Raw genomic sequence first — 27,732 nt, 5'->3', positions numbered from 1 at the left:
TACTTTGCAACAATACATTTTTATATACTTAGCATAAAAGAAAAATTTAATTATTCCACTTCATACAACTAACGTCATCTATACGAAGTGTATTGAAACATTGGAATAGGTGGCGCTGTATGCTTTTTGAAACAAATTTTGTATGAATAATAAATTATTGTCATTAAATTTAATGCAGCTAGCATTAACTCAAAAACTAAAAAGCATGCACGCATTAGTCGCAGGTTCGATTAGAAGGAACAATTAATATAGAATTCGATCTACAGGCACTATAAATCTATTCTATGCTCATAATTAATAGTTTAAGTTCAAGTAGTTAATGAGAAAGCCACATAAACGTTACATAAAAACAACATCACGCCTTTCACACTAAGTTGTGGGCAGAAATGTGTGAAACCAGCCTTTACAGTGTTAATTCCATATAATAGGGAGATACAAATGCATTTTTCCGGGAATCGAACCCCGAGATATTTGTTCAACTGTATATACACTACCGACGAATACAAGTCAGTAATTTAAATATATATAAAGGAATATGACGAAATAAATATTATTGGACGGCTCACACATGGTCTTCTCATTCCAAACTAAGCAGAGCTTGTACTATAGTTATATGAAGGTACTATAGTATAAATAAAAAAAAAAAAACACTTCCGCCCTTAGATTTGCTGTTGTCGCGCGGGAACATCTGATTTCCAAAAATACAAACAGACACGAAACTATTATATGTGGATCGCACGAATAATTGTTCCGTGTGGGAATCGAACTCACGACCTCCCGACAGCGACGTACTGGTGACATGGCGAGCGATAAAAAGAGGAAAGGGTATGTATTTATTTTCATAATATTATATTTCCTCCTTAGAATTCATTAGTTGCACTAGTTTCGCCTTATTCACACGAGTTTATTGTATAAGTCTAATAATAAATCATTATAATTGTTTTCCTTATATTCGTTGTGAAGTTAAGGATGTTATATTTCATTATAATAGTTTGTTTCATTTCAAGTGGATTTTCAAAAAGTAAGTAGTTTTTTTCTCTTACTGTCTCTGCAGGGCTTATTTGCGTCAACCGCGTACCAAATACAGGTTGAAATTGTATGCGATAAAATTACTAGTTTTCAAGCAAGTTTGGTATTACTATTGCCTCTATTGTTTGTATGGTAGCAAAGGTATTATATCACACAAGCTTAATAATTATAAAGATAGTATATTATAAACCAATCAATAATGAGCAGTGATAGCCGAGTGGTATAAGTTGTACCTCCCACGCAAGTGGTCGCAGGTTCGAACCTGAAGCAACACACCAATGACTTTTCGAAGTTATGTGTGCATTAGAAATAATTATGACGTGCTTCAACGGTGAAGAAAATCATTGTGATGCAACCTTGCATGCCTGAAAGTTCTTAAGAACGGTTCTTGAAGGTATGCAAAATCCCCAACCCGCAATTGGTCAGCGTGGTGGACTCAAGGCTAAACTCTCTCTCTCATTACGGGAGGAGACCTTTGCCCAGCAGTGGGACATTAATGGGTTAAATTTATTATTTATTACTAGCTGACCCGCGCAACTTCGCTCGCGTCACATGTGAGAGAATGGGTTGAAATTTTCCCCGTTTTCGTAACATTTTTTACTGCTACTCTGCTCCTATTAGTTGTAGCGTGATGATATATAGCCTATAGCCTTCCTCGATAAATGGGCTATCTAACACTGTAATAATTTTTCAAATCGGACCAGTAATTCCTGAGATTCAAACAAACTCTTCAGCTTTATAATATTAGTATAGATAATTTACCGTTAGTCATCTTAACATATAAAGTTCTTTTTCCCGGCTGGCTGATTGACTAATGTAATCATCACACAACCTAAACTATAGTTAGAAGTGAAAAATGTGAATTTAAAAAATTACCTCATGTTTTAGTGTTTTTATACTAAACTCTATACTAATATTATAAAGCTGAAGAGTTTGTTTGTTTGTTAGTTTGTTTGAACGCGCTAATCTCAGGAACTACAAGTCCGATTTGAAAAAATCTTTCACTGTTAGATAGCCCATTTATCGAGGAAGGCTATAGGCTATATATCATCACGCTACGACTATTAGGAGCGGAGTAGTAACGAAAAATGTTACAAAAACGGGGAAAATTCCCATTCTCTCTTACGTGTCGCAAGCGAAGTTGCGCGGGTCAGCTAGTTGTAAAATAAGGCTGAAAGTCAATTTTGTTTCTAACTTTTAACTAAACGTCGAGTCGTGTAGGTCCACAAGTAGATTATAATACAATTTTCTATATTAATATGAAATCTTTTGTGTTAATAATACATTAATTAATTATTATAAATATTTTATTATTATAATGAGTAATTGAATTGTTCAAGAGAAAATCCCAGAAAAACAGGAAAAAAATAAACTGCAATTGTTTTGATTTCGATTAAATGTTTACAACAATCGATATTTGCATTATTTATAACTAGCTGACCCGCGCAACTTCGCTTGCGTCACATAAAAGAGAATGGGTCAGTTTTTGTAACACTTTTTACTGTTACCTACTCTGCTCCTATTGGTCGTAGCGTGATGATATAAAATAAGCTTTTTTTTTCACCAAAAATATTCTCAAAATTATTTATATATCCATACTAATATTATAAATGTGAAAGTAACTCTGTCTGTCTGTCTGTCTGTCTGTCTGTCTGTCTGTCTGTCTGCTACTCAATCACGCCTAAACTACTGAACCAATTTGTATGAAATTTGGTATGGATATATTTTGATACCCGAGAAAGGACATAGGCTACTTTTTACCCCGGGAAAATGACGCATTTCCCGGGAAAATTCAAGTGGCGAACTAAGTCGCGAATAGTCAATATTATAATGACATTGAAATAACAAAATTCCGTTGTCATGGCAACTGTTTTAATGGCGGATATGCCTTAGCGCGACTTCGTTAGGTTATGAGATACTAGCTGACCCGCGCAACTTCGCTTGCGTCACATAAGAGAGAATGGGTCAGAATTTTCCATGTTTTTGTAACACTTTTTACTGATAGGTACTCTGCTCCTATTGGTTGTAGCGTGATGATATAAAATATGCTTTTTTTTTCACGAAAAATATTCTCAAAATTATTTATATCTCTTAGTATAACGAAGTCGCGCTAAGATATATCCGCCATTAAAACAGTTGCCATGGCAACGGAATTTTGTTAATTCAATGTCATTATAATATTAATTTGTCGCGACTTCGTTGAATTTTCTGAATTTTCCCGGGAAATGCGTCATTTTCCCGGGGTAAAAAGTAGCCTATGTCCTTTCTCGGGTATCAAAATATCTCCATACCAAATTTCATGCAAATTGGTTCAGTAGTTTAGACGTGATTGAGTAGCAGACAGACAGACAGACAGACAGACAGACAGACAGAGTTACTTTCGCATTTATAATATTAGTATGGATAAATCATTTTGAGAATATTTTTCGTGAAAAAAAAAACATATTTTATATCATCACGCTACGACCAATAGGAGCAGAGTAACAGTAAAAAGTGTTACAAAATCGAGGAAAATTCTGACCCATTCTCTCTTATGTGACGCAAGCGAAGTTGCGCGGGTCAGCTAGTCTTAGTATAACGAAGTCGCGCTAAGACATATCCGCCATTAAAACAGTTGCCATGGCAACGGAATTTTGTTAATTCAATGTCATTATAATATAGATTTTTCGCGACCTCGTTGAATTTTATGAATTTTCCCGGGAAATGCGTCGTTTTCCCGGGGTAAAAAGTAGCCTATGTCCTTTCTCGGGTATCAAAATATCTCCATACCAAATTTCATGCAAATTGGTTCAGTAGCTTAGGCGTGATTGAGTAGCAGACAGACAGACAGACAGACAGACAGACAGAGTTACTTTCGCATTTATAATATTAGTATGGATTACAGGAAATTGATATCAAAACTATTTTTTTAAATCTAAACTAATATTATAAAATTGTAGAGTTTGTTTGTTTGTTTGTTTGCTTGAACGCGCTTATCTCAGGAACTAATGATGAGAATTGAAAACATATTTGACTGTTGGATAGTCTATTTATCGAGGAAGGCTATAGGCTATATATCATCACGCTACGACCAATAGGAGCAGAGCAGCAGTAAAAAATGTTACAATAACGGGGAAAATTTTGACCCATTCTCTCTTATGTGACGCAAGTGAAGTTGCGCGGGTCAGCTGACCCGCGCAACTTCACTTGCTACTTCACTTACTAGCTAGTAATATTATAAAATTGTCGAGTTTGTTTGTTTGAACGCGCTAATCTAAGGAAATGCTGGAGCGAATTGATAAATTATTTAACTGTTGGATAGCCTGATTATTGAGAAAGGCTATATAATATTACGCTACAAACATTAGGAGCGGAGTTGCACCGAAAAATGTTTCCAAAACGGGAAAAACTATGACCCATTCTCTTTTATGTGACGCAAGCGAAGTTGCGCGGGTCAGCTAGTTATAATATAAAATTTATATTTGCAAAGTAAAGCAGTGATAGCCGAGTGGTATAAGTTGACACCTCCCACGCGAGTGGTCGCAGGTTCGAACCCGAGGCAACACACCAAAGACTTTTCGAAGTTATGTGTGCATTATAAATAATTATCACATGCTCTAACGATGAAGGAAAACATCGTGAGGAAACCTTGCATGCCTAAAATTTGTTTAAGAACATTTATTGAGGGCATGCAAACTCCCCAACCCGCACTTGGCCAGCGTGGTGGACTCAAGGCCTAAACCCTCCCTCATTACAGGAGGAGACCCTTGCCCAGCAGTGGGACAGTAATGGGTTCAATTTATTTTATTTTTTATTTATTTCAGAACAGAGCACAGACATATATTTGGGTACCAAGATGCTTATACGACAGACACCCCAAGATTATGTAGTATATAATGAGCTCAACATATCCCCCAATAAACCTTTTAACATTTACTTAACAGAGTATACAGCAGAAGACATCAAGTAAGTATTATTTATAGTTCACTGCTTTAAAAGTTAACCTATAACTATCCCACTTGTTTCCACATCGTGAGGAAACCTTGCATGCCTAAAATTTGTTAAATACATTTATTGAAGGCATGCAAAGTCCCCAGCCCGCACTTGGCCAGCGTGGTGGATGCTTACCTAACAGTTCGCACTACGATAAAGGCAGGAGGCAGAGAAATGATACGGCGGCTGGCACCTTTAGTCTTGATTTCAAAACACTGGCCAACGGCGTTACTGCTTTACGTGTTATCAATATCGAACTATGGTTATATCAATTAAAATGCAATCAATTTATTCTATATGCAAATAAATTTATTCTATTCTATCGCCAATCATTATAAAATCAAAATTATATCATTCATTCATTCATTTAGGTCAAATGTTGACACTTATGATAGTCATTACAATGATCGAATCTACCACTAGCTGGGAAAGTAGAAGGAGCCTATATAATAATATATTTAACAGCAATGATTATATTACTGATCAGCAATTCTATCTTTCAGATGTTGGATGAGTGGTTACCCGAAACAAATCAATACATTTGAGTATGTGTATCCACATTCCGTCATAAATGTAAGTAAAAAATATAATGAGCAACAAAAAATGATTTTGGATAAGCACGTATAATATATGAAATTGTGATAAGATACAAACGAAATTTCAACGTTTACTCATTTTCATTGAACAAAGTTAAGCCCTGGTGTGTCGGCAATGGGGAATAACTACAAAAAAATATATAAATATTAAAAGCTGTTGACAAATAAATTCGCCACACATAAGCCACCTTTACACTCACACTCTATCGCTCGTTCTTAGGAGCGTGCAGGATTGCGCGCGGGAAAGCAGCGCGCTCTTAACTCGCAATTTTACTGAAAATACAGGCTATCTGTCTAATTCAGGATAACGGTTTCAGCATATGTTTAACAATAACTAGTCAATATTTTGAGCTTATCTAATGATAACTGTACGTATCTTAAATGTCCAAAAAAAATATTCTTCTTCTTCTTATCGTATGGTTAGTGGTCAACCGAGTGTCAAAGTTGTTCAAGCCGCCCGAAAAGCCTTTGACTTAACGACTGTTATCTTAGTAGACAACAGCCGGGACCGACTTTTTACGTGCCCTCCGAAGCACGGAGACGCCTAACTCAAATACCACTATGCGGTCACCCATCTATAGAATGACCGCGCCAACGGTTGCTTTACCCACAGATCGTAGTCAGACCGGTGAGCGCAACTGGCTATGGGCGCATCAAAAAAAATATATATTCATAGAATATTAAAAACATACTAATTACGATGTTATGCTTGCAGGTACCAAGATTAAATACAGACATGAATGGAGTATGGAAGTGCAACGTGAAAGAAAATTCAAAGAACATACCAAAATTTTTATTATTACCGATACACGTCGTAGGAGCTAGTAAGTTGCCTTTTAAAAAAGTAATGTATGCTACCGGCACCATTAGCTCGATTCTCTACTTCCATTGACTGGCGACAAGCGGCTAGAAATCGAGAAATTTTACTAGAAAATCTGTTTAGCGCCCCTACCGGGCTCCGTAAGAACTATTTTGGCAGAACATTTTAAATGTCAAACTCTCGATACTCGACACTACAGACAGTAGAGAATTGCGCTACATGTACGTAAAAAAATCTCCAATGTGCGCTAACTAATGTATTAGTTAACACACATTGAAGATTTTCTCATTTTGGACTCCGTGACAAACAAAACTAATTTTTGTTTGACACGTTTAAAGAAAACACCATGTCTTTGTGTCTTCCATTGCTTTATTTCCGAGATACGAAACGACTACTGAGAATGTCTAAGAAGAAACTAATATCCAATAGCTATTTTTTACAAGCCATTAATAATATGTTTCTGTTATAAACAGGTTCTCCTCAAATGGTACTAGTAAACAGAGTAATACTGCCAACTCGGGTACATTCCATCGGGTTATATTCTGCGTCATATGAGTACAGTGATGGCGACGCCATAGACGTGGCTTGCGTCAGTTCAGACTCCGATTGCGTCGCACACATTGACTTCGAAAAACAACCAGTTTACGGTAAATAACATTTAATATATGTAATTTCATTTAGGGATAATAGACATTATTATCCCTAAATGTCCCTTTTGTCAGATATACAGCGGCGAAATTAGGCAACTGTACAGGACTTTGTTTGTAGTGTGTATGTGTACAATACACAGGTACACTCTTTATTATTTTACTCTCATAACCTGGTGGAACGGCTGAACCGATAGAGAACAGGTGCAGGATCTTTACGTGCTCTCCAAAGCACGGAGGTCTACAACCTCGACTTACTAACTCGCGGCAAACTGTTCGAATCCCATTCGAGACAAATATGTGTGTGGTCAACACAAGTATCTGTTCTGAGCCTAGTTATTCAAAAATTATGATAGAAGTATATAAGTATTTTTATTAGTTGTCTGGTTTCCATAGTACAAGCCCTGCTTAGTTTGGCATCAGCAGACCCTTTGTGAGTTGTCCAATAATGTTTATTTTATTTATAACGTTATGTTTTAATTTCCAGAAACAGTTCAAGTCCTGTCTTCGGAGTTCAGTGTCGGCTTCCACACAAATCTAAGCCATGACCACAAGAACACTTACTTTATTTGTAAGTGCATCTACCCTAATGAAACTAGCACTAGCACTTCAATAAAAACTACATTTGTACTGCAAACGAAATTCGAGGGTAAGTTTCTTATCATCATCACCGCTCATGCTCATGGGTTAAGCATCCGTTGGCGCGGTCATTCTATAGATGGATGATCATAGAATGGTATTTGAGCTGGGCGTCTTCGTGCTTCGGAGGGCACGTAAAAAGTCGGTCGCGGTTGTTGTCTACTAAGATAACAGTCGTTAAGCCCATTCAAAGGCCTTTGGGCGGCTTGAACAACTTTGACACTAGGTTGACCACTAACCATACGACAAACAAACATCATCACTTTATTAATATTACTAGTGGTCTCCCTGTAGTGGTGGTTTAATGCTATATGGCCATATTTTTCGGTTGGCCATATTTCACCTTAATACACATGCTTAAAGAGCATTATGTCACCAAATTAAAATAGAATTTTCCTTGCAGAAGTTACTCATTTAGAAATCAATGGTCGTGAAATAAAAGGGACACGTGCAAAAGGCAAATACAACTATTTTCAATACAATTATGCATATACGAATAATTTACCTATAAACATAACTACGTATACAAACAGGAAGGATATTGTATTGAAAATGACTTACTACAATTGTAATATATCAAGTAAGTAGATAGTTTATAGATTTTTTAAGACAACTCCCGCACTAAGAATTGCTCTTGTGTTGCAAAGATACAAACAACGGACACAAAGTACAACCAGAACCATTTTATGCATAACGAGTTCCTCCGTGTTTCAGAAAGCACGTCAATTGTGGGTCCCAGTTGTCATTTCCAAAAATCTTTGACAATCGTTAACAGTAGACAGAAGCTTGAAAGTCTAACAACCAGTCTCACCGAAGAGTATCGTGTTATAACCCAGGCAACTGGCTAGTGGAGGTCTGATAGGCAGTCCATGCTCTAGCTCCATGTAAACGGAACAATTATTTGTACGATCCACAAATAATTGTTTCGGGTCTGGTTGTGCTTTGTGTCCATTGTTTGTATGTTTGTAAAAGCCCCCGCGACACAAGAGCAATTCTTAGTGCGGGAGTTGTCCTTTTCAAGAAAAATAACATGAAAAGAAAACTATAGCGGCAGTATAATCTAAATCATAATCTTGTCTCATTTGGATTGCAGATCATCAAAATAATGGAACACGATCTTCACTACAGTTCAAACCTAATAAGTATTCGACGCTGATACACGACGCTAAAGTCAAATCTACACAATATTCTTTACAAGAGACCGTTGCCGTTACATTTATTCCTGTGAAAATGGGTGGTAAGAAAACCTCTAATAATACATAAGTCCCCAACCCGCATTTGGCTTAAGGCCTTACCCCTCCCTAGTTTGAGAGAAGACCCTTGCCCTGCAGTGGAACAGTAATGGGTTAAAAAATAAAAATATAATACATAAGGTACCTGGGTCAAATATAACCAGCCGAAAAATATGACCACAACCGATGGCGTACCTATCAACCCTTCTAGCCCTGCTAGTCGCCCAGTGTCGGTTAAAGTAAAACACGCATGAGGTTTGGAATAATGGCATGTGGGCATATATTTCGGCTGGTAATATTTGACAAAGGTATCTTACTCTTACATACATAAAGTTACGCATTTTTCATATTGGGGTAGGCAGAGACCAAAGAACGCCTCTTGTCCCAATCATTACAAACTTGTCTTGCCTCATTCACATCCATACATCTTGTCATACAGGACCGCAGGTTGTGAGTACTAAGCACTTGACTTTTTATGACATTGCTGATATGATTTTGTGTATGTCTTTTTATATTATTATGTATGTGTTTTTAATTATTTATTTTATTTACTTTACTGATATTGAACTTAATTGGGAAAGATTGGATGTTTTTAGTGTTTATTAGTTAATCACGATAAAATTATTGGACGGATTGTAATGAAATCTAATATGCTGATAGTTTATAATCGATTAAAACAGGGAACTTTTTATACCGAGAGATCATTTCGCGCGAGCAGAAGCTAGTGTAACATAATTCGTTTTTCAAAATTGTTAAACAATAAAGTACCTTCTACTACTACTCCTTATCGACCTTACCCAGAAGAAGCAAATTGGCCACGAATCGATTCGCGCCTTACCGAGATACTAGACGCTCATAAATCGCGCCCACAAGCTTCGCGCGAGTTCTAAACACGCGCGTAGATATGCGTTGCTCTATGTTAAAAAAAAGTACAACCGGACCCGGAACAATTATTTGTTGATCGCAGAAATAATTGTTCCGTGTGGGAATCGAACCCACGTCCTCCCGACGCAATGGTAGCGGCGTGGCGACCGAAACCACTGCGCCAGAGAGGCAGTCAAATTGCGTGCAATTCACCTGTCTCTGGACTCACTTATTTTTCACGCGAATTGAGATACTAGGGACGTTATTTTTCGGCCAGTGTGGAAATGTGTGTTAAGAAAAATGGACATGTCAAAATGTTTATACGGAGATCTTTATAGTAAAAGTAAAAAAATATCGGACATATCATGGGAGGAATTAATTTGTGATTATTTTCTACTACAGATGCCTCCGCAGAAAAGAAGAAAGATAATGGTTAGTAATTATTATCATTTATTTTATTGCATAGTAGTTTGAAGATAATTGAACAAAAATATTCATATTTTATTTAATTGATAATGTACTACTATCTGTCAGTAGGTAAATAAAGATCTAAAACTCACTTAAACGCCGCAACTTCTCACTATACAGTAAAACTGCCCAAAACTTCGCGCATTGCTACGCTGTTTCTGGACGTTCGCGCGAAATTCTCGGCAAATTGGCCCCTTCTGGACGAGGTCTTAACATTAGTTATCTAGTAAAATCCTGGTTATAATTATATCTCTAGGTATTTTTCAAATAGTTAGACTAAAAGAACTACACCGCCCCTGATATAGTTGAAAAGACCTATCTAACAAGTAGAAACGGGGATAACAATATTTTAATCTTCAAACTGGTGTAGCAGTGCATACAAAAGCGATTTAATTCGTTACGGTAAAACTGTAACGGACAGACCTAGAAAATTATAAAAAATATGCGCAAATGGACCTTTTCTTCTATTTTTTTTTTTGTATTAATTTAGATAAAATATTAGATGCGTCTTTCCAAATATCGATATCGGGGGCAGACATATGTCACATAATGCGATTAATCGAGATTACTGAAGTAATTTTTAGTAACATGCATGAATATTGCTTGAAGACAATATTTATTTTCTCGTTACGAGTGATTTTGTGTCTAAACTATAATAATATAATAAAACTTTATATTTTCAGACAGCCCGACTTCTGAATTCCAGATTGGTGAGTTGGTTATTTAGTCTTTATCTTATTTATTGCCTCACGCGTGCTGTAACGTCAAGTGTAGGCACAGATGTTTTCATTATACACTCATGTAAAATCAAATTTTAAAAACATACATAAAACGGGCACAAAGTACAACAGACTTAACAACTATTGTGGATCGTAAAAAATATTGTTCCGTCTGGGAAACGAACCCACGACCTTTTAAAGGCTGTTTTTTTAAGTTAAAAATAAATGTTTTGTATATTCCTCCAAGTTATATTTAGACTATGTAATGAATATAATTATTTCAGGAAATCGTTATTACTTCATGGGTATAATAGCAGCATCAGTATTCACGGTTACCGCTGCGTGCGTCGCCGCGACTGTTTGCTACTACAAAATGAAGAAACGAAAGTTACAAATGGTAATATCCTTTTATTACTAAAATTATGTACTAGGTAGTAGTGGCCTGCTCCGGCTTCAGCCGGATTTAAACAGTTATTTTACAAAAAACATTTACAACTTTTATACATAAACCTATCAAATCACCCAGTCTATTAAAAACCGCACATACAGACATAGAAGCAGACGCGGAAAGCGACTTTGTTTTATACTATAAGGTGATCATAATTTCATAACTCTGTGTTTGTTTGTAAGCCTTTTTTATGTGTTAAATCGACCCAGAAAAATCAATTAAATTTGGTATTGTGCAATTTAGGTTTCAATTAATAAACTGATTTATTTTGCTTAAAATGAAGACGAAAATTTTTGTTTTTGAAAATGTTATGTTAGAAGATGATTGCGTAAAACCTTTTACTTTTCTATTGCAGCAAGAAAAAGAAGAGAATGAAAGAAATAATGAAGAAATGGTGGTTAACGATATTTACTCTATATATGAAATACAAGTCAAGAGTAATGAAAATCTTTATGAAAATTGTAACAAAGTTGGCAACAGAAGCGAAGGCGCTGAAGGAAAAAATACCAATAAAGAAGTGAAGACTGAAGCTGTTTATAGCAACCAAGAGCCTGAAAGCAGCGCACCGAATAATTACGATTCTGCAAACTTTTATATGCAAGCTATGCCTCAAAATGAGAGGACCCAAAGAACATGTGAGAATTCTACTTATGAATATGATTATGTGGAACCTAATCGTGTCGTAAAAATTCTAGATGATAGCTGATTTGATGCTTTATAGTAAATAAATATATTTGGACAATGCACACGGTCATTTAATTACAAACTAAATAGAGCTTGTACTATGTAATCAGACCACTGAAAGACCTTCATTCGCCACTTTACAGTGTTACGTGTCAGTGACAGTGAAAGGGAAGTCTATTGCCATATACCAGACAAACTATTGAGAGATTTTCTTAAATAAATTAAGTCATTTTGCTTGATGCGGGAATGAAACCAGAGGCCCCGTTTAGACCGATACTAGATTATAGTGATTAACACGTTACGTCAAAGCAGCAATGTACTGTATAGTGACCATTAATCTGACGTACACTAGTTGTCGACTGAGATACATAATACGCATACAAAAAACTTTCCACGGCAATCACAGTTTATCTGTCTCTTTAGTTCTTGTTCTAGTTTATCTAAGTCTCGCAAAAAAAAAGTCTAAAGGCATTAAGGTATACAGCACGTAACATTTTTATACTAGTCTTCAGAGACCTATTGCTACCATATATTATGTATGTAGAAAAGAAAAATGTAAGAAATATGATATATTTCTTTTGATATAGATGTCAGTCCAATGTTTCCTAGTTTTACCTAACTCATCATTTTCGAAAAGTATAGCGCGATTTCTTGCAATCCATACTATTGTACTGCTTTCAAGAAGCGACAAATACCTACTTGTGGAATATTCAAGAACAGAGCCTACTATGATTCGTGAAAACGAAATTTCTCAAAATATTGGTGGTGTTGTATGCATGTGAATATGCCTGTACCAACATTATTGTTGGACCGACGACATCTTATAACGGACTGGTTTCCGCTCGCGACATCGTCCTCGTGAAAGGGTTTCTCGTAATAAAAAGTACCCTGTGTGTGAATCTAGGTTAATTTTAGTACAATCAGACGAAAATTTAAGAACATTTATAAACCAAAATCCTTTCTTAGAGGATGCCTACGTCATATTAGCTCTATGTAGGAAGCTCAATGGCCTTTGACATGGCTTAGCAACTGTTATCTTAATTGATAACAAACCGATCGACATTTTAATTGCCCTCCATAGTATGGAGACGCTCAGTTCAAAACCACTATATGGTCACCCATCTATAAAATCAAGCACCAAAGGTTGCTAAACCCAGAGATAATTTACCGTCCGTTGAGCTTAACTGGCTATGACCGCCTTTGTATTTATTATAATACAGCAACAACAGAACGGAGAATTCGAAATAAATAATCAAATATCTGGCAATAATTCAAGTTCCTTATTATTGGTAACATAATGTAAATACGCGAACAGTGAACATTGTATCCCATTGTTACGGAAATTGAATTATCGTTTGTATGCCGGCGCCTTGTTGAATTAACTGCGTGCAAAGAGGAAGAATACAGAATTGCCGTTACGCTTTTGTCAGGCGTTCGGTACTCTCCACATTTTCATTATAATGCGGTATGTGTTATAAAGTATCGTATTTCAATGTTATGTACAACTAGCTTCTGCTCTTCAAAAAACCAATTTCCTAAAGTAAAAAGTACTATATTAATTGTTAACTGCACGTTTGGCGCAGTGGTTTAAGCGGTTACCTCGCCGAAACAACGAATTCGAAACTCGCCGAAACGTGGGTTCGAATCCTACCCGGGACAAATCTTTGTGTGATGAGCACGAGGATTTGTTCTGAGCCTGGATGTTAATTTATCTACGTATACAAGTATGTATTTAGAAGTTGTTTATCAGTTTAAGTATGTTTATCAGTTGTCTGATTACCATAGTACGGTCGTCTGATTCCAAACTAAGCAGTTTGTCTGCTTAGTTTGGAATCAGACGACCGTGTGTGAGTTGTCCCACAATATTTATTTATTTAATTCAGGTTATAAACTAAGTATCTATGCATAAAATGTCTTCAAAATCCGTTCAATAGTTTTATAGTGATTCTTATTTATAAAACGGAAGACCTTACCTACTTTTATAGTCTGTCAAAGAATTGATACAATAGCACCGACTGAAGGAAATCGCGTTACTGGTTTGGTTATCAATCACTTATATAAGGCTACAAGTCTTGTAAAACACCGTATTAACTTATGTTCATTAATAAAACAAACTCGACGAAGTTTACGTTTAACCTCGAATGGTGTATTACAGTCTGTGCGTGAAATAAAAAATCGTTTCAAATTAAAACGGCCCGCCCTATTCGTGCAGCGTGTCAAGTTTTAGTGCTGGGATTTTACAAGACATCATTTTTGCGGGATTTATACATATTATAAATGCGAAAGTTTGTAAGGCTCACAAAACAAATACGGGGCGGATTTTAGAAAAAAAGTACCACGATAGCTAATAATAATCTATGTAGATTAAGACACAGGAAATCTTTTCAGGCGAAGCACATCACGGGCTGAAACTCGTATTAGATTTATAATACACAAATTAAATCACGCCTTTTGCACATAGGTAGAGACCAAATAACGTCACATGCTACGCTCCCTAAAAACTTATCTTGCTTATTTTTTTTTTCAAAGTATTTACCCATTAATGTCCCAATGCTGGGCAAGGGTCTCCTCCCGCAATGAGGGAGGGGATAGGCCTGGAGTCCACCACGCCGCGCCGTCTAGTACGGATTGGGAAAGTGGATTAATATACTCATAATATTATATGTAAATGAATTAGCATTACCCCTCTCTCATTACCGTAGAAAAGCCTGATACTGATGTTTTTTTTTATGTGGATAAGCAAAAATTAACCAGAAATCCTTTCAAAATGTAGCTTAAACCGGTAACAAATAAAACCTGCTGTATACCCAATTTGATCACATCCCTATTCCGGCAACTTTGACCGAGTGATTAATAGTAGCACACAAACTCGCACGTATCGACGCCTGAAACGAAATAATGTTGCGTCATCGAACACATTCGCTCAAGTAAATAATATACAATACATATATAATATTACGCTTGTTATACCCGAAATGCACCCGCCTTTCGCATTTACAATGTTACTGTCATGTAATCATAGAGGGCGAGCTTTATAACTTAGCCTTAAGCCTCTTCTGGACACTTTCCTAAACTCTGGGTCACTGTTGCAAAAATACCTCCTATAGATAGGAAAAGTGGAGAGTGGATCATGGAGTCACCACATCTTTCATCTTAAAATTTTATTGTATTGACAACCTAGTGTCAAAGATGTTCAAGCCGTTCGAAAGCTCTTAAACATGGCCAAACAACTGTAATCTTAATTGTCAGCAACCGAGACCGCCTTCTTACATGACCTCTAAAGTCTGCAGACGCTCAGTTCAAATACCAGTATACGGTCACCCATCTATAGAATAACCTTGCTTAGTGTTGCTTAACAGATCATTTACCAACTAGTGAACGCAACTGGCTGTATGGGCATTACAATATGTAAATACTTCTAAAAATTCGCAGTCCGTTCACACGACAGAGAGCGGCCATGTTACCGGGAAACGGAAGTTATAAACCATCCGGGCGCGTTCGATAAGCTCTAATGTCACGGCGTTAATGCTGTGTTACCAACTATGCAAATTTTAATGTTGCCAACACACGCGGTGGACCGAACAATATTGTGTCTATGTACGAACTTCATTATTATCTAATGAAATGTTTGAATACTAATCGTATTTCATCAGCCTAGCCTGCCTTCTAACTATTTTGGAATCAGCTTCCAGTTACACCAGATGTAATAACATGCCTTCCAAAATAAGGAAGAACTTGGTATGTACAATATGGTTACCCATCCAACGAGCAACCTCAGCAAGAGTAGCCTAACCTGAGAGATCATTCCAGATGGCTGTTGTTACTGAGCTATGAGCTCCTCCTGATCGTACTTAAGGGTTAAGAGTAGGTAAAATATATAATTTGGTCACCCATCCACTGACCAACCTCGGCAAGCGTAGCTTAACCGGAGAGTTCGATTCGCGTGGTTACTTTGAAACGAGCTTCTCCTGATCAAAATTACGATTTAGAATTTATTACGAGTTGAGGATCTTTTTTTCAAACAAATGTACATTCACATTTGTGTATGTATTACAATTAATTTTAAACCATTTAGTTATCACACGTAGCTTTATACATATTTTTTACATTTTAACTAGAACGCCTTCTTCATTTTATGGAGGAAACAACAAAGCTTAACGTTTGATACTATCTGAAATTCATAACTCAGAACTGTTACCTAGAACACGTGCTACCGTAGTTCTCTAATTTTAACACAGATGGCAGTGATAAACATATTATATAAGGCCCAGCGCAGACCAAGAGGAGCGCAGCGGAGAGGATTTTTTTAACGCACTTGAAAATCAACTTTAAATTAATTAAAATAAAGTGCATAATTGTTTGAACCTGACAAAAAATGCTCGCGCGTCCTCGAGGATGCGCGGGTATCCGCGCGCATACTCGAGTAATCCTCTCCGCTGCGCTCCTCTTGGTCTGCGCTGACCCTTAGGGTTTCGTAGCAAAAAAAAATAGAACCCTTATCTGTCAACCTTTTTCTTAAGAGCAATTGTCCATAGTTAAACGGAAACGATCCAACCCACACAGACGTAGTTTCGAGATATTTAACTTTAAAGTTCAGATCGTATTCCGTCATTGATTCTCCACTTTAACTTTGGGGACTAACTCAGGTCTATAACTTCATGGCGGGTTTGAATTTTACTTGGATTGTTTTCGTGATATTAAAATTTTAACTTCAAGGAGTGTTTTAATAGTGTGGGTTGGATCCTTTCCGTTTAACTATGGCCAATTATTATTAAGACCATCAAAGTATGTTTCAAATTGATAGTTGGTTGACCAGAATTTTTTAACAGTGAAATAATCAAGCTTTGTAACCTTCTATAAGAACAAAAACCTTACATTTAGTTTATTGTGGTCGTGAACCACTTTGCTTTATTAATTAAATAAAATAATCATTAGTCCGAAGCGAAATGCCAAAGTCGTCGTAAACATACAACAGTTCTTATTCTAAAGGAGCAGTCTCATGGCAGAGTATACTGAGTCAGTAGCTCGGTACTGTTCAGGCTGTAGCAGCAGGCTTCTCCTCCATGACGGTGGTGGAGGAGGAGACCACGGAGCCGGCCTCGTCCGGCGACACCTGGCACGATAGCGCGGGGAACTTCTTGTACAGCGCGGCGCGGTACTTGGGGTGGCTGATACCATATACAATGGGGTTGTACACGGCATTAGCCTTCGCGAACAGCGAGCCCCAGATCGTAGCGAGAGGACTGATCGGCGCACTCTCGAACACGCCTGTATAGTTGATCACGAGGTACGGCGTCCACGCCATGAACCACAGAGAAATGGTCATCAGAGCCACCTTAGCCAACTTGCATTCTGCGCTCGTGTTAGCCGCTTCGGAAGACCTCAGTGAAACGACGTTCATCTTCTTAGCTTGTTCCCTCATAGCCTTCTCGTGAGCTGCGACGGCCTGCACGATGAAGAAGTACGAGTAGATGATGAGCAATAGTGGCATGAAGTACACGAAGATGGAGTACACCAGGATGTAACTGCGGCTGAACCAGTCCTTGGTCAAGTAGTCAGTTCCGCACGCGGTCATGTTGCCCTCGGGCACGTAGCGGTTCCAGCCGAAGAACGGCGCCAGAGTCCACAAAAGTGAGAACAACCAGATGCCGAATATGCGCGTCATCGCTCCGTTGTTAGTCAATGGCTGAGCGGCGATACCCTTCACGATCACGTTGTAGCGATCGAAGGCGATCATAGTCATGGTCCAGATTGAAGCGCAGCCGAACAGAGAACCGGCGCAACCATACAGCTCACATCCAAACGGTCCAAACATCCACGTCTCGTGATAACAGTTTATCACCATCGCTGGAGACATGGCGCACATCATGAGGAAGTCAGAGAACGCGAGGTTCACCACCAGCAAGTTGGATGGCGTCTTTAGATTCTTTGTGGTCATGAATATGTAGATCACCATGCCGTTGCCGACGATAGAAATGAATCCGAGAACACCGATAGTGAAGCCGAGCAGTCCGTGCCAGAGCGGGTTCATGGGTGGGAACTGGTACCAGTGAGGGTCGACCATGTGCAGCATGTCCGCGGGGACCTTGTCCACGACGGTCTGGTTGACTCCTTGACCGCCCCATGACTGCAGGGCTGCCATGCCTGGTCCGTGATCTAGAGCTGACGCCATTGTTGCTCAGGATAACGCTGCGAGGTGCGAGATGGTTACTTCAAAAGAGCTGAAGAAAATCGTAAACGAACTACTTCAGTCTTGAACGTGAACCAATCCCGTGATGCGGCGAGGCTGCCGAGGCGGTGGAGACTACTCGATGTTTGTTGTTCTGTCTACGCCTTATATACCGATACCTTAAGGATTAAATGTGACGTCGCTAAGAAAATCGATATACCTAATGAGATATTCGTTTTTAAGACTGTTTCCTTACAAAAAAATATTTCAATAACATAAACTTATAGTGATTCCTCTAATTATCAAATTTTAATGTCTTTTTACTTCGGGTATTTAAAGTAACTATTTATGTAATATATGGTCGCAGAAACATCATTATTAAATTCATTTACTTATGAGTGTACGGGCCAAGTCCTCCTCCCGTAATAAGGGAGGGATTAGGTCTTGAATCCACCACGCTGGCCAAGTGCGGGTTGAGACTTTGCATACCATCAAGAACTCTTCTAAAGAACTCTCAGGCATGTAAGGTTGCATCACGATGTTTTCATATAACTTCGTAAAGTCATTGTTGTGCTGCCTCGGGTTCGGATCTGCAACCACTTGCGTGGGAGGTACCAACTTAAACCACTCGGCTATCATTACTTATTTTTATCATAATATAATATTACCATAATATTCAATTCTAAAAATAAATACGCACCGACAACTAAAGGAAAGTGTACATGATATTCTCTATGTACACATTATAAAGTCACAATTATTTATCAATATAATATTATGTTTAATAGGTACTTCTATAAATGTCAATTTTTCCTTTACCGACCGCTTTGCACCAAAAGGATGTTATTTCACCAATATTTTTCAAATAACAATTGCATTGGTATACATTATTTACTAGCTTTGACCTGCGGCTTCGTCCGCGTGGAAAGATGCCCCGGGGTAAAAGTATCCAATGTTATAATCCAGGTTATAAGCTATCAGAACTACATTTGATGACATGACTGTCTTCGTGGCGTGGTCGGTAGTGTATGCGACTATCACGCAAAAGATCTCGGGTTCGAATCCTGGGTCAGGCCATGAAGTCTTTCCTCAGATTTTCTGTTAAGATTTTTTTAGAGATAACCTGAGTCAGGCAGTTGAGGTCATAGACCTCTTTGCCTCGGAGAGCACCCCGGAGAAACCCCTTACTGGTCGTGTCGGTTATCAGTCCCACCGGACTATTAGAGTGAAGGAATAGAGAGTGTACCTGTGTATTGTGCACACACTTGGACACTACAAACAAAGTCCTGCACAGATGGCCAGTTCATTGAAACTGGCCATCTGTGCAGGACTGAATGCAGCAGCTAGATATCGGCTAGGAGGGCGTTATCATTGCTACATTTTGTCTAAATCCACTCAGTGGTTTTTTCGTGATAGAGTAACAAACATCCATACATCCATTCTCACAAACATTTCTCGTTTATAGTTTTAGTAGGATATAATATGTAATATTATTAAAATGAATTATTTTTCCGGTGTTTAGTCGATAGATGTGTTGAATTGTTATTTAAATAAATAACTAAATATAATTGGACAACTCACACACAATTGTTATATTAGTTTCCTGTTATATGTTTATTATGTTATACAACGGGAAATGACGCGATCGTGCATTTTGATCGTTTTTAGTAATAATTAGTAATAATTTTTATTATGAAGTTATAAACAATATTAGTTTAATGGTGTTGTGATTAAAATGGATTATTTGCAATTATTTATTTTGTTAGTGGTGAACTGTTATTCTGCCGACGCTTGTGAGTACAAAGGCTTTTTTATTATAATCCACTAGTTCTGTACCGCAATTCTCATCAGACGGTAGTATGGAGTTTAGAGAGTTTGACATTTAAAATGTACTGCATAACAGACTATAAATATAAAAATTTTAATAACCCTCGATTTTTTTTTCATACCTTTTATAGATTGGATAGTTAGGTTAAGCCGTTCTAATATTCCCACCACCAACTTTCTCATCATACGAAGCTATTTGAGACCCCATCCGAGTCATTTTCCTCCTTTCCTTTTCCCCATATAACATTTTTATTTGTGTTAAAAATTTACATTTCAGATGAAAACAATGATATTGTATATAACTTGTACGACTCAAACAACAGAGAATTCTTTGAAGTGACGGTGAACCAACGATTTCATATTACTTTTAAAGGGGCATGGGCAGTTCGTAACATAATGTAGGTAACATTAATTCTATATTTACCCGACTGCGGGACTTAAACAAACATACAAACAACGGACACAAAGTACTTGCAGACCCCAATCAATAATCTGTGGATCGCACAAATAATTGCTCCGTGTGGGAATCACACCCACGACCTCCCGACGCAATAGTAGTAGCGTGACAACTAACTATTTGATGGCCATAGGCGCTATTCTGTAATTTTCAGATGCAAAAGCTTCCGCGACGAGACAATATTTGGCGAATATAATAGAACACCTGATGTTGTTGCAAAAAGTTGTTTAATTCAAGTGAGTCAATAATTTAATTAAATAAAAAAAATTAATCACCCCCTATGTAAACTTAATTTTTTTATTACTTCTAATAGATTGGTAAGTTAGGCCAAACGATTCATATATTTCAACCATCAACTTTATCATCATACAAAGCTATTTGAGACACCATCCCAGTAAATTTCCTCTCCTTCCTTCACTTTCACTCCCTACAACCTTAACGGCTGAAATTGAAATCACTGCATCCGTTCGGAAGTTATGATGGCACAGACAGATAGACACACATACACACAGACAGACAGACACGCCAAACTTTAACACCCCTCTTTTTGCGTCGGGGGTTAAAAATAAAAGAATTTCGGGTGAAATGGGCTATTATTGGGTGCAACACGATAATTTTCTATTATACAAACGTACAAATGTGCTATTGGGTGCAACAATATTGTCAACAGCAACGGCGAAGGCTCAAACGGAGATGATGACTTCGTCACTTTCCTAGAAAGAGGACCAAATGCTACGAATGACCGAGGAAGTGAAAATCTACGTAATGCTAAGATCGCAGAGGCGAGGCACTATGATCTTAGTAATCCATACTAATATTATAAATGCGAAAGTAACTCTGTCTTTCTGTCTGTCTGTTACTCAAACATGCATAAACTACTGAACCAATGTGCATGAAATTTGGTATGGAGATATTTTGATACCCAAGAAAGGACATAGGCTATACTCGTATATCATCACGCTACGACCCAAAAGGAGCAGAGTTCCAGTAAAAAATGTTACAAAAACGGGGAAAAATTTCACCCATTCTCTCTTATTGGACGCAAGCGAAGTTGCGCGGGTCAGCTAGTCTTTCATAATTAATCTCTGTTTTTCAGATACCCAATGCAACATACGACATGAGCGATAAATGGATGTGCATAACACGGGATGTAAACGAGTTTGGTACAACAAAATATATTTATTTTGATGTATATATCAAAGATGCGAGTAAGTAGAGATTATTATTTATCAATATTCTGGCTTTAAAGTGTTGGAGAAAGTTTAGTTTTTAAGGGTTCCGTACCCAAAGGGTAAAACTCGACACGACCTCCGAAGTCAGTCTGTCTGTCTCCAGGCTGTATCTCACAAACCGCAAAACAACAATACTAAAACTTAAAAAAAATATTAAGGGCGTCCCCATACAATAAACGGGTTTTTACGTATTTTTTGGTACGGAACCCTTCGTGCGCGAGTACTTCGCGCACTTAGCCGGATTTTTAAACATAATGTGTAATAAGGATCCTTATTGTCTTCTTGTTTGCTAGAACCTCAACAGACGGTCCTGATTAACGACATAGTCCAGAAGGCACGGAGATCATCACCTGGGCTTTACCAGGCTACTTATTATTACTTGGACGGCGATGATATTAAAGTGTCCTGCATCAGTCCTAAACCTAGCTGCTCCGTGAAGTTAGAATCACAGCATGGACCGCTGATTGGTAATCACTCCATTTCTTATTAAAAAAATCTGAACATAATATATAGCTTAAAGGTGACAGACTGATTAGCAAAGTGATCTATCAACGCACAGCCGAAACTGATGGACGATCGGGCTGAAATTTGGCATGCAGCTAGATGTTATAACGTAGGCATTCGTTAAGAAAGGATTTTGATCAATGTTACCCCCAAGGGTAAGATAATAAAGGCGATCAAGCTTGGATAAAAACTCCGTCTTAAGTCACAAACCACGCGGACAATGTTGCGGGCGAAAGCAAGTCGATTTATAATACTGCCTCTGGCGGTCCAAAACTAAAATAGTTTTCGAGCGCCAAAAAGTTAAAGTTCTTTAAACGAGAATATCAGTGATTTCTCGAAGTATGGGAGTTAAGCTAACTATTTTCATTGCACATTAAATTATGATGTAACTGATGTAAATACTTATATACGAGGAAGGAAAAAACGCTAGTTTGTAGATAAAGGTTTAAATATAAAATATATTATTGTATTTAACGATAAATGTTTTTTTTTAGGACTGAAATGGAGTTCGTCTTCAAACTTCAGCATTCATCTTTGGTTTAGGCTTCGAAGTGAACATAACAATACCCATATGATTTGCATATGCACTTGTGAATTAGAACCTGAAATAACTCAGGTCGATGTTAAATTTGTTTTAAAGGAAAATTTTGAAAGTAAGTATGTTTAAAAACATGATTGCTAATTATATGTATATTAGGATAAGGGAATGGCCCGGTCGGTAGTGTATGTCACTGCCAGGTGAGAGGTCTCGGGTTCGAATCCTAGGTCGAGCCAGAAAATATTTTCTAAATTATCTGTTAAAAATTTCTGAGATTGCACGGAGTTAGGGAGATGAGGTCGTAGACCTTCGTGCCTCGGAGACCACGTAAAACCACTGATATTAAATAAGTACTTTGTTTCAGACATCGTAAATGTTACAATCAATAATATGATTGTGCGAGGAAACCTAAAAAAGGACAAAAAAACACATGTTTATTACAACTACGGATATTATTCGCAAGAACAATTAGAAATTAAAAGTTATATTTATAATAATAGTCTAAGATTAATATCAGCTGATCCTCGCGATCAAGGTAAACATAATAGTAATGTAGCGGATAGCTATATACAGCGACATCTAATGGTACAAGCGCACAACCACTAACTCGCACAGTGACTGACGTCACAAGTCCTGAATCACGCTATCAGAGTTTGCACTGCAATTGACTATATATGTATATTATACGAGTTCCCGACTAGAACGGGCGGGCCGCCTAGGCCCACCAGGCATGATCACCTCGCCTGGTCGGAGGATCCTCCCATTGTGTTGGAGGACCATAACAACTCGTACCTCCACAGTATATAAGTTTTAAAATATAATCTATAATCTAACCCATTAATGTCCCTCTGGTGGGCAAGGGTCACATCCCGCAATGAGGGACGGGTTAGGCCTTGAGACCACCATGCTGGCCAATTGCGGGTTGGAGACTTTGCATAAACATAAATTTGACCTTCAAAAACTGAACCCTTAGGAGTGCAAGGTTGTATCACGATGTTTTCCTTCACCGTTGGAACAAGAGATAATGATTTATAATACATACATAACTTCGAAAAGTCAACATACCAATGTATGTTGCCTCGGATTCGAACCTGTAAACACTTTCGTGGAAGGTACCAACTTATACCACTCGGCTTTCATTGCTTGTTATTTTAAATGTTGAGAAATAAAATTATTAGCCTAATTTATTTATAATTACAGTAGGTAATAAAATTGAGAAAAAAATAAAACCCACACCTAATTGGAAGGAGGAATTTTATGCAAAACTTGGAGATACAGTAATAGAGCACGTTTGGATTACTTTTACTATGCTGTTAAAAGGTAAGTTCCTAGGTACTACGAGTAGTCTACTCATAGAGAGTCTTCTTCTTATCGTATCGTTAATGGTCAACCTAGTGTCAAAGTTGTTCAAGCCGCCCGAAAGGACTTTGACATGTCCTAACGACTGTTACCTTAGTAGACTACAACCGGGACCGACTTTTTACATGCCCTCCGAAGTACGGAGACGCCCAGTTCAAATACCACTATGCGGTCAACCATCTATAGAATGACCGCGCCAACGGTTGCTTAACCCACGGTTCTTTGTCAGACTGGAATTATAATTAGCTTATTTTGATATAAAGCATTGTAAATAATAAAATATATTTAAATCGACGCATATTTATGTTTCAGAAATACATACCGTAGATAGCATGCCATTGCGTACAAATTTAGATCAAAGTAACAATATTATTATGAAATATTACCACTGCGATGATGATTATGGTTCCTTAAGCTATGTCTATGAGTATATGGACGGTGAAAATGTTGAGGTACGGTGTTACAAGACTGCCGAGTTTGATAAAACAACGTATTTAAGTTTAAACCACACAGGTACGTCTTTGTATAAATTTAATTAAAACACATATTTTTATCCAATTGATATCCCACTCCTGGGCAAAGGTCTTTCTAAACGGGGGAGGGGTAAGGCCTTGAGTCCACCACGCTTGCCAAGTGCGGGTTGAGAACTTTGGCGCATGTCTCGAAAGAAATGTACCTACCTATTTAATCATTTTTAGGCTAATTCTCATCACGATGTTTTCCTTCACGGTTAGAGCAAGTGATATTTTTTTCCCACACATAACTTCAAAAAGTCATTAGTGTATTGCCTTGGGTTTAAACCATCGACCACTTGCGTAGGAGGTACCAACTTATACCACTCGGCTATCGCTGCAATACACCTGAGACAGTATTTTTCACTGTGGAAAAACTATACTATTAAATTGAATATTAAATATTATTGGACAACTCACACGCGGTCATTTAATTCCAAACTAAGCTGAGCTTGTAATATGGTAACTAAATAACTGATAAACATACTTAATTATATACTTCTAAATATATACTTATATAGATAAATTGACAACAAGGCTCAAAACAAATACTCGTGCTCTTCACACAAAGATTTGTCCCGGGTGGGATTCAAACCCACCATACGCGGCGTACCGGTTGTGGTGAGATGACCGCTTAAACCACTGCGCCAAACGTGCGATTCAAGACTACAGGAAGTCATACTTAAGTCCTTGATGTTCAAACTCTAATAATTTATTTTTTAAATTTTTCAGCTTTGCCACCAGAAGAAAACATGAACGAACGTGTCAAGAAACTCACATTAACTTCAGATCACGACAACACCAGTATTCTATGTGTTTTAAAAGAGGGCGTCTATACAGAAGGGACCAGTGCTGACAAGATTTTAGGGGAAATAAACATATTTTTCCGCCTTCAAACATCTTCTGTTGCTACTACTACTTCTTCTTCTTACAACAAGAAGATTACTACTACTACAATTACCCCTAATAGTCTGGAAGCAGGTTAGTTTTCTCTGGCATTGTTGTTTATGAAGGTATTTTTTAACTTTTACTTTGATAAGTATGATGGTTGAGTAGCTCGTGGCTTAGTTAACGACAGCCGCGCGGATCGATCTGAGGTTAAGCTATGCTTGCTGAGGTTGTTCTGTGGATGGCTGACCATCTTACACATGTCGAGTTCTTCCGTGATTCGGAAGGCACGTTAAATTGTGAGTCCCGGCTGTCATTTTCGCAGATCTTTGACAGTCGTTAACAGTAGTCAGAAGCTTGAAAGTCTGCAACCAGTCTTACCGAAGAGTATCGTGTTGTAACCCAGTACTGGGTTGTGGATGTCAGATAGGCAGTCGCTCCATGCAAAACACTGATATCCAGCTGCATTCGGTGAGACTGGAAGCTAACTCCAACATAGTTTGGATCAAAGGCTAAGCCAATATAAATATTTTGATAAGTATGATAGTGATCCCGACTTTAAGCAGAATACCGTCAATAACACCATTTAAACAATCGTAATAACCTTTTTGAAAAAAATCTACGTATTCACACTTTAGGGTTTCGTAACCAAAGTGTAAAAACGGATCCCTGTGACTTATTTATAATCTTTTACGATTGATTTCCTGGAGTCGGTACTCATATCATATCATATGTCGTATGGTCAGTGGTCAACCTAGTGTCAAAGTTGTTCAAGCCACCCGAAGGCCTTTGACATGGCTTAACGACTGTTATGTTATTGATAACAACCGGGACCGACTTTTTACGTGCCCTCCGAAGCACGGAGACGCTCAGTTCAAATACCACTATGCGGCCACCCATCTATGGCATGTCCGCGCCAAGGTTGCTTTACCCACTGATCGTTTACCGACCGGTGATTGCAACTAGCCACGAGCGCCTCGATTCGGAGTCGGTACTATCAAGTATTGTTTAAAATGTACTACAAAATTGTTTCTTAAGGTACCTGCTAGAAATACTCATCCGATTTTCATCGAGAAATTTCAACAAGCTGTTATCGATACTCAATAATGGCCGGAAATCGTACTACTGGTTTCAGTGTGGGTTGTGTAGGATTATGAAAAGCAAATCAAAAGCACACTTGTTTCTCTGCAAGTTCAATGGAAAACATATTTTTATATTTTTTATAGACGGCGTCTCCGAGTCTACGCTAACTATCATAGGCATTGTGGTATTTGCCTTGCTGATTTGCGTCGCTATATTTGCTATATACAAGATGAGGAAACGAAAACGTCTAACACAGGTAATACACGAACTCACGAAATCAAACTTCATGAATTTTTTTTTACCGTACTGATTTACTTAAATTTTAAGTAATACTTAATGACGAAGATGAAATATAAAAATATATATCACTTATTTTACTTAAGGTATGATTAATGGTCAACTTAGTGTCAAAGTTTTTCAAGCCGCCCGTAAGCCTTCGACGTGTCTAAAATTAAATTTAATCTACATCTGGGCAAGAGTCTACTCTCGTAATTACTTAACAAAAGTATTATGATTTTCGGGGCAAAGCCAATTACAATACACACTTATCTGATTTGACCTTTTTTAAATTCTTTGCAAAAGCCTGAAGACACTAATATGAAGTTTACATTTTGATTTCTTTTTTATATTCCAGAATATACAACAACATCACAACGATGAAGCTATACCATCGTTTCCTGCGCAATTGGAGTCAAACTATGCAGTACCCAGAGACCAGACCAACGCTAACATAATCTACAGCCTTCCTGAAGAAACTTTATACACAAAACCGATACCAAAATGTTTTAGAAATCCTCAAAATATTAAAATTACTAATGATACAAAGCACACCGGACCAGAATTAATTTACGCAAGCTTAGAAAATAATAAAACAAGTACTAACAAAGTAATTGGCAATGATAAAGTAGTGTATGCCGAAGTTCTGTCAAGTGGTGAACAGAATCGAACCTACGACAATGTGTTCAGTGACTCTAATTATGTAAATAGTTCTAGAGTCGAATATGTAGAACCTACTTATTGTGAAATTAATAATAAAAACAAATGA

General features: G+C 37.6%; 2 protein-coding genes and 1 pseudogene across 2 annotated transcripts; 2 read left to right on the top strand and 1 right to left on the bottom strand.

Moving 5' to 3' along the window:
* Nucleotides 1-879: 879 nt before the first annotated feature.
* On the top strand, nt 880-27,732 carry LOC142980746 (uncharacterized). Its single transcript, XM_076126324.1, has 19 exons — nt 880-1,021; nt 4,833-4,974; nt 5,505-5,574; nt 6,313-6,421; nt 6,891-7,064; nt 7,552-7,713; nt 8,107-8,283; nt 8,797-8,940; nt 20,392-20,512; nt 20,726-20,807; nt 21,668-21,779; nt 22,097-22,270; nt 22,802-22,960; nt 23,210-23,380; nt 24,046-24,165; nt 24,517-24,717; nt 25,449-25,697; nt 26,831-26,943; nt 27,322-27,732. Exons 1-19 carry the CDS (start codon nt 970-972, stop codon nt 27,730-27,732), a joined length of 2,943 nt encoding a protein of 980 aa, XP_075982439.1. The 5' UTR covers nt 880-969.
* Nucleotides 10,949-12,168, top strand: LOC142980512 (uncharacterized). The gene is made up of 3 exons (XM_076125944.1): nt 10,949-10,977; nt 11,271-11,383; nt 11,790-12,168. Exons 2-3 carry the CDS (start codon nt 11,288-11,290, stop codon nt 12,138-12,140), a joined length of 447 nt encoding a protein of 148 aa, XP_075982059.1. The 5' UTR covers nt 10,949-10,977; nt 11,271-11,287; the 3' UTR covers nt 12,141-12,168.
* Nucleotides 17,001-18,445, bottom strand: LOC142980511 (opsin-1 pseudogene; annotated as a pseudogene).

The sequence above is a fragment of the Anticarsia gemmatalis genome, chromosome 18 (assembly GCF_050436995.1).
Source record: "Anticarsia gemmatalis isolate Benzon Research Colony breed Stoneville strain chromosome 18, ilAntGemm2 primary, whole genome shotgun sequence".
Lineage (NCBI taxonomy): Eukaryota > Metazoa > Arthropoda > Insecta > Lepidoptera > Erebidae > Anticarsia > Anticarsia gemmatalis.
This window is presented reverse-complemented; position numbering and strand designations above follow the sequence as displayed.